We start from the raw sequence: 18,609 nt of genomic DNA on the forward strand, positions 1-18,609 counted from the left end.
TATGTCTTTTGGTGCTCCGGTACCCAATCATTTTCATAGTGAAATAGGTATCATTTTATGACAAACTACTATACTTCTCTCTTCTTCGTTACTTAGTGGTTAATCATATTGAGTTTCTGAAATTGTGCACGTAGGTTGGTTGTGTTAACTGTTTTTTCTGCCCAAGGGACTAAACGGGGACTGCAAACTTGTGTAAAAGGGCGCTCCGACCACGTCGGCCCCGCCCCCTGCGGCGGGCCCCACCCCTAGCGCCTTCCGCCACATTCAGTATGGCGGCGACGCCAGTCCGCAGAGGCGATTGAGCAGGTCGCTAGTGGCGCGTTCCACTCCAGTCATGGCGGCCCGCCGACCGGTCGCGGGCAGCGGGGCTCTGGCAACGTGCGGTCTGGAGAGCATTCTGGAGGCGCTGAAGCTTCTGCTGAGCCCGGGAGGTGAGAGGACGGATCTCGGCGCCGGGCTGCACTCGGGACTCTCAGGGCCACCAGTCTTCCCGGGCTGCCCTGCCTTCCGCAGCGTGCGCCTCTCAGGCCCTCCCCGGGACCCCCAGCTCTGAGGCTCCTGGGGGCTTTGGGCATTGTCCGTCCAGCCTCATTTTACTTGAGGAAACCGAAGCTCAAGGAGGGGATGGGATTTGCTGAACACTGATGGTAACCGACGTCTCTTGAGCGCCAACCTTGTGCCAGGCACTCACTGTTAAGCGCCCTGGGTACTTGGTTCCATTCAGTCCTTACTGTCACCCTCTGAGGTAGGGACTGCGGCAAGAGCTTCCGAGAGGGTAGCGCTCCTGACGCGTTAAGTGAGGTCCCACCTCCTGAGGGTTCAGGGTCTAATGTGGACGCTGGAGATTTGTACAGAATGGCGAGGCGTGCAGAAGACGGAAGCAGTGGCGTTTGAGCTGGGTTTGGGGACAGCGTTTAGGGATTTACAGCCTGTGGGAGGGATTTACAGTCACTTGTAATCTTTCCTGGTGAGTTGGCAAGATCTTCCCAATTTAGAATCTGCAGGGACCATGGCGGTGGTTTAGCCTGGCGCTCTCCTTTTACACCTGGGGACACTTAAGACTCGCTGAAGAGATGAAGTGACCTGACACAGATTATGTGGGCAAATTAGGGGCACAACACGGACCTAGGGCCGAGGTCTACCGAACTCCCTTCTCAAATCAAGGCAGATTATTAAGTGTGGAGCCTCTGATGTTATCTGGAGTTTGGAGAAAGGACACGAGAGATAGGGACCGTATATGTGCAAGAAGGGGTTTGTTCGTGAGCAAAGTAAGGTACATGAAGGGCCATGAGGTGATGCTTCAAGTCTCAAATTTTAAGATACTCCCCAAAATGCAGAAACTTCCACAAACATTATACCATACCTGGGAGAAGTGAAAAGAAGTCATTAATAATAGTCATTGAGGGGCGCCTGGGTGGCTCAGTGAGTTAAGCATCTGTCTTCCGCCCAGGTCATGATCTCACCGTTAGTGAGCTCGAGCCCTGCTTCGGGTCAGCCCTGCTTCTCTCTCTCTCTCTCTCTCTCTCTCTCTCTCTCTCTCTCTCTCTCTCTCTCCTCCCTCCCTCCCTCCCCTCCCCTCCCCTCCCCTCCCCTCTCTCTTTCTCTGACTTTCATGGGATTTTCTCCCTCTCCCCCTCTCTCTCTCTCTCTCTCTCTCTCTCTCTCTCTCTCTGCCCATTACTCCCTTGGGCCCTCTCACTCTCTCTCTCTCTCTCAAAAAAAAAGCAATAGTAATTCAGTGCCTACCAAGTATCAGGCCCAATAATATGCTGTTTACATATATATATATATATTTTTTAATTTTTTTAATGTTTATTTATTACTTTTGAGAGAGAGACAGAGTGCGAGCCGGGGAGGGCAGAGAGAGAAGGAGACCCAGAATCCGAAGCAGGCTCCAGGCTCTGAGCTGTCAGCACAAAGCCCGACGTGGGGCTTGAACTCATGAACTGTGAGATCATGACCTGAGCCAAAGTCGGAAGCTTAACCGACTGAACCACCCAGGTGCCCCTACATGTATTATTTAATCCTTACAATTCCATAGCATAGATATTTTTTGTATTCCATTTTACAGATGAAGGAACTAAGGCTCAGGTATGGGGAAGTTGCCCGATGTCAGTCTAATAAAGTGGTAGAGCTGGATTTTTTTTTTTTTAATGTATTTACGTAGGCTCTCTGCCAACGTGGGGCTCAAACTCACATCTGCAAGATCAAGAGTGGCATGTTCTACTCACTTAGCTAGTCAGGTGCATCATAGCCAGGATTTAAAACAGTTTATTTATTTTATTTAAAAGGTTTTTGGAGGCAGCTGTTGCCTGGGCAGCTCAGTCAGTTAAGCATCCAACTCTTTTTTTTTTTTTTAATGTTCTTTTTTTTTTTTTTCTTTTTGAGAGAGTGTGAGCAGAGGACAGGTAGAGAGAGGGTGACAGAGGATCTGAAGCGGGCTTTGCGCTGACAGCAACGAGCTTGATACTTTTCTCAAACTCATGAACTGTGAGATCATGACCTGAGCCCACATCAGTTGCTCCACTGACTGAGCCACCCAGGCTCCCCAGTCATCCAAGTCATCCCAGGACCATCAGGTCCTGATCTCTGGGTTAGTGAGATCTAGCCCTGCATTCAGCTCTGTGCTGACTGTACAGAGCCTGCCTGGGATTCCCTCTCTCCCTTTCTCTCCACCCCTCTCCTTCTTGCATGTGCACACAAAGCACACACATTCTCTCTCTAAACAAATATTAAAAATATATATATATTTTTTAATTTTAGAGAAGGAGTGTGAGGGAGGAAGAAGGGCAGAGGGGAAGAGGGAGGGAGAATCTTAAGCCGGATCTTCTTAAACGAGAAGCCCGGCACAGGACTTAATCCCAAGATCCTGGGGATCATGACCTGAGCCAAAATCAAGTCAGTAGCTCAAATGACTGAGCCACCCAGGTGCCCCTATTTTTTTTCTTTCATTTAAAATTCCAGTATAGTTAACATACAGTGTTACACTACTTTTGGGTGTACAATATAGTGATTCAACAGATCCATACAACACCTGGTGATCATTACAAGTGCAATGATCTTAATCTTCATCGCCTGTTTTACCCATCTGGCCTCTCTGGTAGCCATCAGTTTGTTCTCTGTAGCTAAGAGAACTGTTAGCTACAGCTGTTTCTTGGTTTGTCTCTCTCTCTCTCTCTTTTTCCCCTTGTGGGTTTTTTTGTTTGCTTCTTAAATTCCACGTGAGTGAAATCATACAGTATTTGTCTTTCTCTGACTGGTTTTGTTTAGCATTATACTCTCTGGCTCCATCTGTGTTGTTGCAAATGGCAAGATTTCATTCTTTTTTACGGCTGAATAATATTCAGCCATATTTATCCATCTTTATCCTTTCATCTATTGATGGACACTTGGGCTGCTTCCATAATTTGGCTACTGTAAATAATGCTGCAATGAAAGTAGGGTGCATATATCCTTTTGAATTAGTGTTTTTGTTTTCTTTGGGTAAATACCCAGTAGTGTGATAACTGGATTATAGGGTAGTTCTATTTTTTTATGTTTATTTATTTATTTTTGAGAGAGAGAGAGAGAGAGCTTGTGAGCGGTGGAGGGGCAGAGACAGAGGGAGAGAGAATCACAAGTAGGCTGCACACTGTCAGCACAGAGCCCAATGTGGGGCTCGATCCCATGAACTGTGAGATCGTGACCTGAGCCAAACGAAACCAAGAGTCAGATGCTTAATCAGCTGAGCCACCCAGGCACCCCCAGGGTAGTTCTATTTTTAATATTTTGAGAAACCTTCACACTGTTTTCTACAGTGGCTGCACAGTTTGCATTCTCACCAACAGTGCACGAGGATGCCTTTCCACATCCTCGGCCACACTTGTTGTTTCTTCTTGTCTCAAAACCAAGAGTTGGATGCTTAACCGACTGAGCCACCCAAGTGCCCCTCAGTGTAGTTTTGATTTGCATTTTCTTGATGAGCAATGTTGAGCATCTTTTCATGTGTCTCTTGGCCATGTGGATGTCTTTTCTTGTTTTTAAGTTTATTTATTTTTTTTAGTAATCTCTATACCCAACATGGGGCTCAAACTCACCACCTTGAGAGCAAGAGTTGCACACTCTTCCGACTGAGCCAGCCAGCCGCCCCCAGTTCTTTTTTGGAGACGTGTCTGTTCACGTCTTCTACCCATCTTTATTTATTTATTTATTTATTTATTTATTTATTTATTTATGTATTTATTTATGTGTTTATTTATTTATTTATTTATTTATTTATTTATCTATTTAAAGTTTATTTATTTTGAGAGAGAGAACAAGAGGAGGAGGGGCAGAGACAGTGGGGGGGACAGAAGATCCAAAGCGGGCTCATGAGCTGTGAGATCACCACCTGAGCTGAAGTCAGACACTTAATCGACTGATCCACCCAGGCACCCCTTCTGCCCATCTTTAAATTGGGTTATTTGTTTTTTGGGTGTTGAATTGTGTAAGTTCTTTATATGTTTTGGATACTTTTTTTGTGGGAGGCGGGGGGTTGGCTAGAGCCAGGATTTAAGTTCAGGTACCTTCCACTATAGTATGATAACTATACTACTTTGCCCCAGTGAAGAAGAAAACTGCAAAAGACAGTTTTAACTTGCTAATTGAGAGGTCACTTGTCTAGTAACTGCAACTATCTACAAATGACTGAGAACAAGGTTAAATAAGCAAAAAATCTGGAAGTAGTCATCTATCATAAAGCACATGTACACAAAACACATTTACAGAAGACCTCTCTAAATCTCCAAGAGTGTTGTGGAGTCACATACATGTGCTCACTTAACATACAGGAATTCAGGCATTCCTATTTGAAAAAGGATAAGTACTGTGGTAAAATGGTATGATTTTGCACATATAGTCTATTATATATTGTGTGCATCTGCCTGCTGTTTTATCATATCACTTGCTGAGGGAATTAAAAAATACCTGTGCGTCATGAGTATTCAGATGTCCCTGATGTATTGAGGAGTTAGGGTGAAAGTACTGGTTAAAATTACATGCAGCTAGATTAAACTTTTTTTGATCTGTCTTTTTTTTTTTTTTTTTTTTTAATGTTTATTTGATTTGGAGCTCCTTGGTGGCTCAGTCGGTTGAGCGTCTGACTTTGGTTCAGGTCATCATCTCATGGTTTGTGGGCTTGAGCCCTGCGTTGGGCTCTGTGCTGACAGCTCAGAGCCTGGAGACGGAGACTGCTTCAGATTCTGTGTCTCCCTCTCTCTCTCCTCTTCCCCTGCTCACGCTCTGTCTCTTTCTGTCTCTCAAAAATAGATAAACATTAAAAAAAGTATTTGATTTATTTTGAGAGAGAAAGGAAGACAGAGTGTGAGTGACAAAGGGCAGAGAGAGAGGAAGAGAGAGAATCCCAAGCAGACTTCACGCTGTCAGCACAGAGCCCTATAGGGGGCTCAAACCACAAATCATGAGATCATGACCTGAGTGAAAATCAGGAGTCAGACGCTTAACCAACTGAGCCACCAAGATGCCCCTGATCTGTCTTTAAATTGACTCCCCATGAAGGGTGCCTGGGTGGCTCAGTTGGTTAAGCTCAGTCGGTTAAGCGTCTGACTTCAGCTCAGGTCATGATCTCTCAGTCCGAGTTCGAGCCCCGCATCGGGCCCTGTGCTGACAGCTCAGAGCCTGGAGCCTGCTTTGGATTCTGTGTCCTCATCTCTCTCTGCCCCTCCCCTGCTCATGCTCTGTCTCTCTCACTCTCAAAAACGAATAAGCGTTAAAACAGTTTTTTAAATTGACTCCCTTTGAGGTAATATGCACTGGGAGTCATCTGTATATAATAGTCTGTCCTCACTGCTCTTGGAGAAACAAAATTACATAAAAATGTGTGCTCTCAGGTATCTTGTCTTTTGGGGAGATGGTAGTGTGCCTGTAGATGAAGAGACAGTTCACACAGTAGGACCACACTAATGGTGAGAGGCTAGTGCAGATGGCAGTTGGATAGAGGAGTCACCCCTGAGTGGAGCTGTGGAAGGCTACAAGAGGAAGAGGAATTCGGTCTCGGTGGGAATTATATAGAAAGGAAGGGAGATGCCAATAGTCTTTCACTTGTGAGGCATCAAATGTTCTGCATTAAGCGTGTTCTCCTCTGCCTTCCATTTCTATTGTCAATCATGGGGCAAATAATAGTTTCACCACCTGGGTTGTTAAGAAATGTGCTAAGCAGAATTTGAAAGGGATTTGTCGATTTTAGTGAAGTTTTATGTGTAAGAAATGGAGGCCATCTCAGCAATAGTTTTCCTAAAAAATATCTTTCTGTGTTAAATATAGACCAAATTCTATCATTGAATTTGAATATGTTGTGGGGAAGGAGCTGGAAAATCTGATAATCTGTGTATAATGAAGATGCACCATACTTAATCTTGCATGCCATATTGCTTTGCACTTTGAGCATAATAAAAAGTTCCACACAAACTGTGAAGTCTGCTTTTAAATGTCACAAAGCATAGGCATTCAAATTGGTGATTGGGAAGAATCCATAATGCTGTCCATAAGGGCAGCATTTCCTGAAGTGTGATAGTGATGTAGTTTTACGTGGTTCATACAGTAACATTTCGAGGCTGCATAGTGTAGTGTAGTGATCAAGAATTAACTTATCAGGAAGAGTGGCATTGTTTTGCATTTTTGCAAGTCTCTTTGATGTCTGGCTTACTAGAAGACGGCTGGATTTTTGTATTTGCTTTTCTGTTCAATCTGTCATGATAGGTTGTTTTGATTGGAACAGATGAAGAAAATCTAGACTCACATAGATATGTAGTTGGAAAAGGAAGAATTCAATAGCCTTTTCAGAGAATTGTATTTTTTCATACTGTACTAAAACTGAACGAGAGGTAATTTCTTAAAGGCTAATTACGATATGGAATCTGTTTTTTTAATGGTTATTAATTTTGAGAGAGAGAGAAAGCACACACACGCGTGCTGGGGAGGGGCAGCGGGAGAGAATCCCAAGCAGGCTCCACGCTATCAGCATGGAGCTCTACACAGGGCTTGTTTCCATGAACCGTGAGATCATGACCTGAGCCGAAGTCAAGAGTCAGACAGTTAACTGAACCAGATGCTTAACTGACAGCCACCCAGGTGCCCCTAAACTGAATGAACTTTTCACACTTGGTACACTCATGAGAGAATGAGACTGTAGGAGGCAAATAATGGCCTAGTATTAATATGAAAATAGTTTGGAACCTGCAGAGTCCCTGAAAATCTGAAACCCCTGAAAACTTGAGTCCCTGTACCCTGCTTTGAAAACTGCTGCTTTAGGGGATGCCTTTATTTTCAAGTAGATTTTGTTTTTCACCAGTAGAGGGCAGAGGAGACTACTTTATTAAGTGGCTCTTGAAAAACAAAGCTTTTGTTTGAAATCACTTTGCTTCCCATGTTTGGGTTCAAAGATCTTATAAAGTTGCAGGAAGTCCCTGAGAGGTTGTTTAGGGATATTAATGGTTAGTGGTGATAAACTAGGAAAACACTTATTTCCTATTTAGGTATATATTAGCTAAAGGAACCAGATATTCATGTTAGTGGGTCAGAACGCTTGCCCTGGACAATCTTAGAGAAGTACTGAAAAATTCTTACTTTTCTGATTCTCATTATTCTTAATGAGTAGTTTATGTTCCTTTTTCTTTTTATATAAGTAGTTGATACTCCTTATAGTAAAGTTTTTTAAAATATAGGGAAACTAGGGCAGCTGGGTGGCTCAGTCAGTTAAGTGTCTGACTTTGGCTCAGGTCGTGATCTCATGGCTTATGAGTTTGAGCCTTGCATTGGGCTCTATGCTGACAGCTCAGAGTTTGGAACCTGCTTCGGATACTCTGTCTCCCTCTCTCTCTGCCCCTTGCCTGCTCATGCTCTGTTTCTCTCTCTCAAGAATAAATAAACATTAAAAAAAATTTTTTTATAGAAAAAAAATAGGGTAACTAAAAGAAGAACATTAAGATGACACTAATCTCCAGTATATGGAAATTGCATTTTGGGAAATACTATTTTCTTTTTAACAAAAGTGGTCTCCATGGGGGAGGGGAAGGAAAAAAAAAGGAAAAAAGAAAAAAAAAGGAAAAAAAAGAAAAGAAAGAAAGGTTAGAGAGGGAGGGAGCCAAAACATAAGAGACTCTTAAAAACAGAACAAACTGAGGGTTGATGGGGGGTAGGAGGGAGGGGCGGGTGGGTGAGGGGTATTGAGGAGGGCACCTGTTGGGATGAGCACTGGGTGTTGTATGGAAACCACCTCGACAATAAATTTCATATTAAAAAAAAAAAGTCTCATAGACTACATACTGTTTTATAACTTTATTATTTTTATTAAAATTTTTTTAAATGTTTACTTATTTTTGAGAGACATAGCGAGACAGAGCATGAGCTGGGAGAATCAGAGAGAGAGGGAGACACAGAACCTGAAGCAGTCTCCAGACTCCGAGCTGTCAGCACAGAGCCTGACATGGGGATCAAACCCACAAACCATGAGATCATGACCTGAGCTGAAGTCAGATGCTTAACCGACTGAGCCACCCAGACACCCCTGTTTTATAACTTTAAAATAACTTTTTTAGGGACACCTGGGGCTTAGTTGGTTAAGCGTCTGACTTCAGCTTAGGTCATGATCTCATGGTTCATGGGTTCGAGCCTTGCTTTGGGCTCTGTGCTGGCAGCTTGGAGCCTGGAGCCTGCTTCAGGTTCTGTGTCTCCCTCTCTCCCTCTGCCCACCCCCCACTCATGCTCTCTCTTTCTTTCAAGAATAAATAAACATTAAAAAAAATTTTAAATAACTTTTTTAAATACGTAAACTATACATATTCTCTCTCGAAAAACATTTTAAGTATGATTAAGCAAAAAGGAAAAATCACCCATAACCCTTCCTCCCAGAGATGATCACTTAATACTTTGACATACAACCTTTTTTCTTTTTAAAGGTTTATTCATTTATTTTGAGAGAGAGAGACAGAGCATGAATGGGGTAGGGGTAGAGAGAGAGAGAAGGAGACACAGAATTTGAAGCAGGCTCCGGGCTGTAAGCACAGAGCCTGATGCGGGGCTTGAACCCACAAACCGGGAGATCATGACCGGAGCTGAAGTCAGACGCTTATCCAACTGAGCCACCCGGGCATCACTTGACATATAACCTTTAAGACACTTTTCTTTTTTTTTTTAATTTTTTTTTTTCAACGTTTTTTATTTATTTTTGGGACAGAGAGAGACAGAGCATGAACGGGGGAGGGGCAGAGAGAGAGGGAGACACAGAATCTGAAACAGGCTCCAGGCTCCGAGCCATCAGCCCAGAGCCCGACGCGGGGCTCGAACTCACGGACCGCGAGATCGTGACCTGGTCGAAGTCGGACGCTTAACCGACTGCGCCACCCAGGCGCCCCTAAGACACTTTTCTATGTGTGTGTATATATGTATGTGTATATATACATGTGTATATTTTATTTTATCTTATTTATTTCATAATGTTTATTTATTTTTGAGAGAGCGAGAGAGCATGCGCAAGTCAGGGAGGGGCACAGAGCCCAGAGCAGGGCTTGATCTCACTGTGAGAGCATGACTTGAGCCAAAACCAAGAGTCAGACCCTTAACCGACTGAGCCACCCAGGCGCCCCTACATATGCATATTTTAATAACAGGTTCATAGTGTTCCTGTTATTGATCAATTTTCAAAATGATAGTGTCTTAATTTCCAAAGAAACATATGTATATTTCAAAAATTTTTAAATGTTTTTATTTATTTTTGAGAGAGAGAGAGAGAGCACGAGTGGGGAGGGGCAGAGAGGGAGACACAGACTCTGAAGCAGGCTCCAGCGTTTGAGCTGTCAGCACAGAGCCTGACGTGGGTCTCGAACCCATGGACTGGGGGATCATGACCTGAGCCAAAGTCGTCCGCTTAACCAACTGAGTCACCGAGGTGCCCCTGTACATATGTATATTTTAATAAGAGATTCATAGCGTTCCTATTATTGATCCATTTTCAGAATGATAGTGTCTTAATTTCCAAAGGTAACCAGTGAAGTGATTTCTTTATTATGAACTGATAGATTTTTTTGTACATGCAATATGTATTCGTTATTCTTTCTCTTTCTTTTTTAAAAATTTATTTAAGTAATCTCTACACCTCAAGTGGGGCTCAAACCCACAGCTCAGAGATGAAGAGTCGCATGTTTTCTGATTGAGCCAGCAGGTGCTCCTGTACTCATTATTCTTGATACTCAAATTGTGGTTTGTGGAAACCACTCCAAATTGGCTCTTGGGCTCTTTGCAATGACCCGTAGTCTTTGATAGTCTCCTTCCTTACAGGCATGACAAGATGTCTCAGACTCATACATTTCTTGCCCTGTTCTTGAAAACAGCTCTCTTTAAGGAGAAATGGTAGAGACCACAATATGGGTAATAAGCATATTCATTACCCCTGATGTCATTGCTTCCAGACTTTTTCAATTATTAGAGCTAGGAACTTTGTGGGTTTTCAGAAACCAAAACATAAATCTGTGGTTCTTGCTGATATTCTTTTTTTTTTTCTTTAATGCTTATTTATTTTTGAGAGACAGAGAGAGAGAGAGAGAGAGACAGAGTGCGAGCAGGGGAGGGTCAGAGAGAGAGGGAGACATAGAATCCATGGCAGGCTCCAGGCTCCGTATGGTCAGCTCAGAGCCTGATGTGGGGTTCGAACTCATGGACCAGGAGATCATGACCTGAGCTAAAGTTGGGTGCTTAGCTGACTGAGCCACCTAGGTGCCCCAGTTCTTACTGATATTCTAATTACAATGAAATATGATGGAGTTTAAATTTTTTTAACATTTTGTTATGCAAATTTTCTTTCTTTCTTTTCTTTCTTTCTTTCTTTCTTTCTTTCTTTCTTTCTTTCTTTCTTTCTTTCTTTCTTTCTTTCTTTCTTTCTAGAGAAAGAAAGACTGATCAGGAGAGAAGGACGGGGGGAGGGGAGAGAGAGAGAGAGAGAGAGAGAGAGAGAGAGAGAGAGAGAGAATCTAAAGCAGGCTCCATGCTCAGCATGGAGTCGGACATGGGGCTTGATATCACAACCGTGAGATCATGACCTCAGCTGAAATCAAGGGTCGGACACTTAGCCAACTGAGCCACCAAGGTGCCCCGAAAATTTTCAAGCTTATAGAAAAGCAGAAGGAATTTTACAGTGAAAACCCATATACCATGACCTAGATTCTTTCTTGATCACATATTTGTCCACCTAGCCATTCTTCTATATTTTATTATTTTTTTTCTTCAACGTTTTTATTTTTTTTTATTATTTTTTTATTTTTGGACAGAGAGAGACACAGCATGAACGGGGGAGGGGCAGAGAGAGAGGGAGACACAGAATCGGAAACAGGCTCCAGGCTCCGAGCCATCAGCCCAGAGCCTGATGCGGGGCTCGAACTCACGGACCGCGAGATCGTGACCTGGCTGAAGTCGGACGCTTAACCGACTGCGCCACCCAGGCGCCCCTATATTTTATATTTTAATATTTGTATTTCTTTTATCTGAAAATATTGATTCCAGTGAAATTAATGTAATTATTTATTTCCTATATATACTTACATATATAAACACACACATGCATATAATATTTTAATATAACAAATCCTGCATTACCACCATGAACAAACCTACTGGTCCTAGACTATTTTTATTTGTTGTCCTCAGGATGTATGAAGTTCTTTTTTTAAGATTTTATTTTTGAATACAGTGCATGCAATGTGGAGCCCAAACTCATAACCCCGAGATCAAGAGTCACATGCTCCACTGACTGAGCCAGCCAGGTGCTCCTAAAGTTCTATATTTCAAGTCACTTGAAATAATTCTCTCTGTTTATGCCTCTAACTTAGTATAGAGCAGGAGTTTGCCTGCTTTTTCTGTAAAGGAGCAGACAGTAAATATTTTGGGCTTTGTCTCTGTTACAACTACTCAACTCTGCTGCTGTAGCTTGAAAGCAAGATAACATGTAAGTAAACGGACATGACTGTGCTCCAATCAAACTTTATTTATGGAAATAGGTGGTGGGCCACATTTGACCTGCAGATAGTAGTTTGACAACTTTGGACATAACGTACAGAATTATTAGGTTTGTTTGTGTTTTATTTTTAGGAATTATTTTGAAAAATTTTTCATTTAATTGTTTTTTTAACTTGAAAAACATAGACAGGGTCCCCAAATGAAAACTCTAGAACTAGATCAATTTATCCCTAGCTCCTCCCCACTGTTTTCTTCTCTTTGTAGACAACTCATTTTACTTTTTACCTTGTTCTTTCACTGCCTTTTTGAAAATAAAAGCAAATAATGTATTTTATATTCCCTCCCTTTCTTACACAAAAGGTAGCATATGATAGACATTCTTTTATACCTTACTTTTAAATTTACTATGTCTTGGAGGTCACTACATAGTGGTTCATGGAAATCTTCCTCTTTTACAAGCATGCCATTATATGGATATACACTGTTTACTTCATCAGTTCTCTATTAATGGACATTTGGGTTGTCTCAGGTTAATACAAGAAGCACTACAATGAATAAGCTTGTGTATATGTCATTTTGCATTTTTGCCTATGTATTTATCTGTAGTATAGATTCCTAAAAAGCAGGATTGCTGGGCCAAACGTTAACTATGTACGTAATTTTGCTAGATATTGCCAAATTGCTCTCTTCAGGAATGTACCATTTTAGTTTCTAAGAGCAATGTATGAGAGTGTGTGATTTCCCAAAACCTTGCCACATAATGTGTTATAAAACTTTTGGATTTTAGCCAGTTGATAAATGGGAAGTGCTATTTCAGTACAGTTTTAATTTACTTTTCTGTTATGAGCAAGGTTGATCATATTTTCATATTTTAGAAGTCATTTGCATTTCTTTTTCTATAAACTATTCATATCTTTTGCTCATACAGTGTTTCATGCTCTGTTCACTTCAGAATATATTTAATGAGTATGCCTTAAATAATGTTCCATGTAACTTTTTTTTTTTTAATGTAATCTCCACACCCAATGTGGGGCTCAGACTCACAACCCCAATATCAAGAGTCAGATGCTCTACTGACTGAGCCAGGCGGGCGTCCCTCAACATTACTTGATGGCTGCAAATATTCCATTATTCATTCATTCAACAACTACTTGTTATGAACAGCTACTACATATCAGACAGGCCTTGTTCTGGCAAGGAGAATATAGCAGTGAACAAAACGAGCAACATCTCTGTCCTCAAACAGCTTTTTTTCTAGTTTTTAAAGAGACAATAAACAATAAACAAAATAAATATTATACATACATATAGTATGTTAGATATAGGTAGACTGCAATTTACTCATCCAATCTGTTACTGGATATGTATTCCTCATTTTGCGCATTATAAGTAATGCACTGTTGAGCACTCTTTTAGTTATTCCATTTTAATCCTTTCTAATTTGCTTCTTTAAAAAAATTTTTTTTAACGGTTTATTTATTTATTTTTAAGAGAGAGAGCCCAAGTGGGATATGGGCAGAGAGAGAGGGAGAGAGAGAATACCAAGCAGGCTCTGTGCTGTCAGTGCAAATCCCAACAGGGAGCTTGAACTCACAAACTGTGAGATCATGACCTGAGCGGAAATCGAGAGTTGGCCACTTAACTCCCTGGGCCACCAAGGTGCCCCATTTCTAATTTGCCTCTTAGAAGATATATTAACTTTCATTCTGAAGTCTTACTGCTTGTTTTCATTTACATTTTCAACATTTTATTATGGTTTTATAACTATAACCTTCATTTTTGCATTGTGGTAAAAAAATTTTTTTGAATGTTTTATTTACTTTTGAGAGAGAGAGAGTGCAAGTTGGGGGTAGTGCAGAGAGAGAGGTCCAAACCAGGCTCTGCACTGACAGTAGTGAGCCTGATGTGGGGCTTGAACCCACGAACCATGAGATCATGACCTGAGCTGAAATCGGATGCTCAACCAACTGAGCCCCCCAGGTGCCCCTAAAATTTTTTTTTTTTTTTAATTTTTTTTTTTCAACGTTTTTTATTTATTTTTGGGACAGAGAGAGACAGAGCATGAACGGGGGAGGGGCAGAGAGAGAGGGAGACACAGAATCGGAAACAGGCTCCAGGCTCCGAGCCATCGGCCCAGAGCCTGACGCGGGGCTCGAACTCACGGACCGCGAGATCGTGACCTGGCTGAAGTCGGACGCTTAACCGACTGCGCCACCCAGGCGCCCCCTTAAAATTTTGTTTAATGTTTACTTATTTATTTTGAGAGAGAGAGTGCATGTGCGAGCAGGGGAGGGGCAGAAAGGGAGAGACTGAGCCCTGCATTGTGTTGTTGTTGTTGTTGTTGTTGTTGTTGTTGTTGTTGTTGTTGTTTTTAAGTATTTATTTATTTTTGAGAGAAAGAGAGGGAGAGAAGGGCAGAGAGAGAATCCCAAGCAGGCTCCACACTATCAGCCTGGAGCCTGATTCGGGGCTTGAACTCATGAGCCAGGAGATCATAACCTGAGCCAAAATCAAGTGTTGGACATTTAGCCGATTGAGCCACCCAGGTGCCTCTGCATTGTGTTTTTAATAGTTGTCCTGTGTTTTAATAGTTGCAATATATGTTCTTATTTTTTCACAATCTGCTTAGAATTCATATTGTACTGCTTCACATAACACTTAAGGACCTTGCAACTATCAGGGTCATTTTATAGCTCCCCCTCCCCTACTTGGGATTTACGCTATAGTGTTCATGTTTATTATATCTGCATAAGTTATAAATCCATAATAAAACTTTATAAATTTTGCTTTAGAGTGGCACCTGGCTGGCTCAGTCAGTAGAATGTGCAACTCTTGATCTCAGGGTTGTAAGTTTAAGCCCCACATTGGGTGTAGAGATTACTTAAAAAAAAAACAATCTTCAAATAAATTTTGCTTTAGACACATATATATGTATCTAAGGAAATTGAGGAAAAAATTAGTCTTTTATATTTATCCACATATTTACCATTTCTGATGCTCTTCATTCCTTTCTGAAGTTCCCAGTCTCCATCTAGTATTATTTTCCTTCAGCTTGAAGAATTCCCTTTATCATTTGTCTGCTGGAAGTCAGTTCTCTTGATTTTCATTGATCTAAATATATTCACTTTCATTTTTGAAGATTATTTTTACTAGATATAGAATTCTGAGTTGACATTTTATTTCTTCTGTCATACTTGAAAGATGTTTTTCTACCATCTTTTTAGCAGTCACTGTTTGTGGTAAGTTCACGGTCATTCACAGCATCATCCCTTATATATAATGCGTCATATTTTTCTGGCTGCTTCCAAGACTTTCTCTTTCTCTCTAGTTTTAACAATTGACTATACTATGCATAGATGTGATTTTCTTTTTACTTATCCTGGCTTTTAGAGGGTACACATGGGCTGGGGATACAAATTTGGGAGTGGTTAGCTTATAGATGGTTTTTAAAGACATGGGCCTGGGGAAGATCCTTGAAGAGAGCACAGAATTCAGGATAAGCCCCAGGGAATGTAAAGACCTGGTAGAGGAGGAGCTGGCAGAGGAGGCACTGGAAGGATGGCCACTGAGGTGTCTCAGAAGCTGAGAGAGGAGAGTGTTTCCGTGCACCCGGGAGGCTCAGTCAGTAAAGTGTCAGACTTCAGCTCAGGTCATGATCTCGCAGTTCCTGAGTTCGAGCCCCACTTTGGGCTCTCTGCTGTCAGCACAGAACCTGCTTCGGATCCTCTGTCCTCCTCTCTTTTTGCCCCTCCCCCACATTCTCTCTCCCTCTCTCTCAAAAATAGATAAACATTTTTAAAAAAGAGAGAAGAGCGTTTCAGGGAGGGAGTTGTTAACTATGTCAGCTACTGCTGTGAGCATGTGAGCACTCCTTCATCAGTAGAGGGCAGAAAAGACCATTTTAAGAAGGGTCGGGAAGCAGTGAGAATAGATATTTTGGGTGTAGAGGTGGTTGAATGAATCCCTCTGCACCTTGGGCCTGTATTTTGTGGTCTACCTCACTAGAGCGTAAGTATCATTGAGGGAAGGGACTTTGTTTTATTCAGTGGTTTATCTCTGGCACTTAGAACAGTTTGAATGACTCTACTGTGGTAACTATTCAGCCTTTTATTTTTCTGTTCTGCCTACAACTTAAGCCCACTAAGGCGATAGACATGGCCTCTGCCCTCAGAACACACGGGGAATAGAAACCAACTAGATGAACCATGTTAGGTACCCTGTTCTAACTACATCCCAAAGTGCTGTGGGTAGGCAGAAGATGTAGTCTTGAATTCTGCCTAGGCTTGGGCAGCACAACTTGGGGAGGCTTTCCAGGGGCAATGATATCTGAGCCAGGCCCCAGGGGATGAGCTGGGAGAGGGCAAGGCATTCCACATAGAGTACAGTTTGTTTCCCAGGTAGATAATCTTTTTTTTTTTTTTTTCTTCAAAAGCATCGGATTCAGGTTCACTACAGATCACAAAACATGATGTCCTGTTGGCTACTTTAAGCTCCAACCTGTCTGCTTTGGAGGACAAATTGCTGAAGGATCCGCACTGGAAGAAACTGAAACTCCTAAGGGATGAAATTGCTGATAAGGCAGAATGGCCACAAAACTCTGTGGATGTCACGTGGAGTTTTACCTCTCAAACTTTGTTGTTGCTGTTGTGCTTGAAGGAAACCATGATCCACCTTGCAGCTGACTTCAGTCCAGGTAAACCCAACCTGAGGACTCCGGAAGCTGCTCCTGCCCTGAGCCCAGATACACTTAGCATCTCACAGCAGAAGACTGTCCAGTCCGTGTTGCAGTTTGTAGTCACCTTCGGCGTCTGCCCGTATCTCGTGCCTGGTGTGGGAGTCCCTTTGAGATGCAGGACCGCGTTTGGCGCCGTTGTTCAGGATGTGGTGTGTCTGAGCGCTCCTCCCGATGCGACCCGGAGACTCTACACCAGCTGCAGGATTCTTCTGAACATTGCGCATCACACTTCCCTGGGGAGCTTGATTTTCTGCCGCCATTTTGGGGATATTGCAGCAGGTCTGTGTCAGCTGGGATTCTGCCCCACCAAGAGAAAACCGCTAAAACCTGAGGAAGAGGTAAACACAGATTGAGTGCATGTCTTCGTGTCTGTGTGAATATTTGTGTGTGTGGTTATAAAAGACAACTCTTAGTTCTTTGGAAAAGGGCTGTTGGAAAGGTCTAGAATTCCTCTTGAATGTCAAAGCATATCCGTGGATAAATGAATCTTTTACAGGGCTGGGGCTTCATTTATTAGATGCCAGTCCTTAGCATGCCTAGACAGTCCATATAGCCTCTTTCTTCTTGTCATTTTGCAACAACTACTGTAGGCTATTTCTTTGAGCTTCTGTTTCCTTTTAATTAAAAATTTTTTCAATGTTTATTTATTTTTGAGAGCAGGGGGAGGGGCAGAGAGAGAAGGAGACACAATTTGAAACAGGCTCCAGGCTCTGGCTGTCAGCACAGAGCCCAGGGCGAGGCTCAAACCCACGGACTGTGAGATCATGACCTGAACCGAATTCAGATGCTTAACCGACTGAGCCACCCGGGCACCCCTCTTCTGTTTCCTTTTTAATAAAACGTGTATAATAATACCTGCCTTGGAAGGTGGTTGTGAGGATTAAGGGTAATGTGTATAAAGTACCGAACCCCATCCTCAGTAGTGCTCATCAAAAAGTAATTACTACTAATATCGGTATTAAACTATTCATCTCTCCTTCATTAAGTTCTTGGGAAGATTAAATGAAATGAAATATGTAAAGCACAGGGTATGCTGTATAATTCAAACGCTGTTTGTTGTTATTATTAGCTGTTAGGGGGACGTGGCTGTTTTTTGCTGACATAGTAAGGATTTGGGTACCTGGACTGTAAAGGTGCCGTGGAGGTTACAGAAGCATAAGACATTAACGGAGGAGACAGGACTCCTAAGTGCGACATAGCAGGGATCACTACTCTCCCATGAGAGGACCATCAACATAGGAGCCTTGCCAGAAGAAGCTGTTGAGATACAAATGTATTAAAAGTCAGCGTGGCTGACGTGTGCGGTAATTTGTTAGCGCTGCAGCCAGATTCACAATGCCTGCCCACCTCATTTCTCTCTGTGTCACCCTTCAAACTTATTTCTTTTCTTTTAAAAAAATTTTTTTTATCATGTATTTATTTTTGAGAGACAGAAGCAGAGCAGGAGCAGGGGAGGGGCAGAGAGAGAGGGAGACAGAGAATCTGAAGCAGGCTCCAGGCTCCGAGCTGTCAGTACAGGGCCTGATGCGGGGCCTGAACTCACGAGCCGTGAGAACGTGACCTGAGCCGAAATTGGAAGCTCAACAGACTCGGCCACCCGGGTACCCCTATTTTTTTTTTTAAGTTTATTTATTTATTTTGAGAGAAAGAGCTTGTGTGAGCAGGGGAGGGACAGAGAGAGCGCGAGAATCTGCATTGACAGTGCAGAGCCTGATGCGGGGCTTGAACTTATGAGCTGTGAGATCATGACCTGAGCTGAAACCAAGAGTCGGATGCTTAACCGACTGAGCCACCACCCAGATGCCCCCAAACTTGTTTCTTTTCTGTTTGTTCCCTTCTCTGTTCTCTCTCCTGCATATGTTCATAAACATTTGTCTAAAAGCTATATCATC

General features: G+C 42.4%; 1 protein-coding gene across 5 annotated transcripts in view; it reads left to right on the plus strand.

Moving 5' to 3' along the window:
* Nucleotides 1-281: 281 nt before the first annotated feature.
* Nucleotides 282-18,609, plus strand: part of TANGO6 (transport and golgi organization 6 homolog) — a 195,019-nt gene continuing 176,691 nt past the window's right edge. For 3 of the 5 annotated variants that reach the window (XM_058709291.1, XM_058709293.1, XM_058709292.1), the window contains exons 1-2: nucleotides 284-431; nucleotides 16,415-17,055. In XM_058709291.1, the coding sequence (XP_058565274.1) occupies nucleotides 335-431; nucleotides 16,415-17,055 (738 nt within the window). In that variant the 5' untranslated portion in view covers nucleotides 284-334. Of the gene's footprint in view, nucleotides 432-457; nucleotides 746-16,414; nucleotides 17,056-18,609 lie in introns of those variants that run through there. The other 2 variants (XR_009256223.1, XM_058709294.1) reach the window with 2 other exon arrangements.

Source organism: Neofelis nebulosa, chromosome 17 (genome assembly GCF_028018385.1).
Source record: "Neofelis nebulosa isolate mNeoNeb1 chromosome 17, mNeoNeb1.pri, whole genome shotgun sequence".
NCBI lineage: Eukaryota > Metazoa > Chordata > Mammalia > Carnivora > Felidae > Neofelis > Neofelis nebulosa.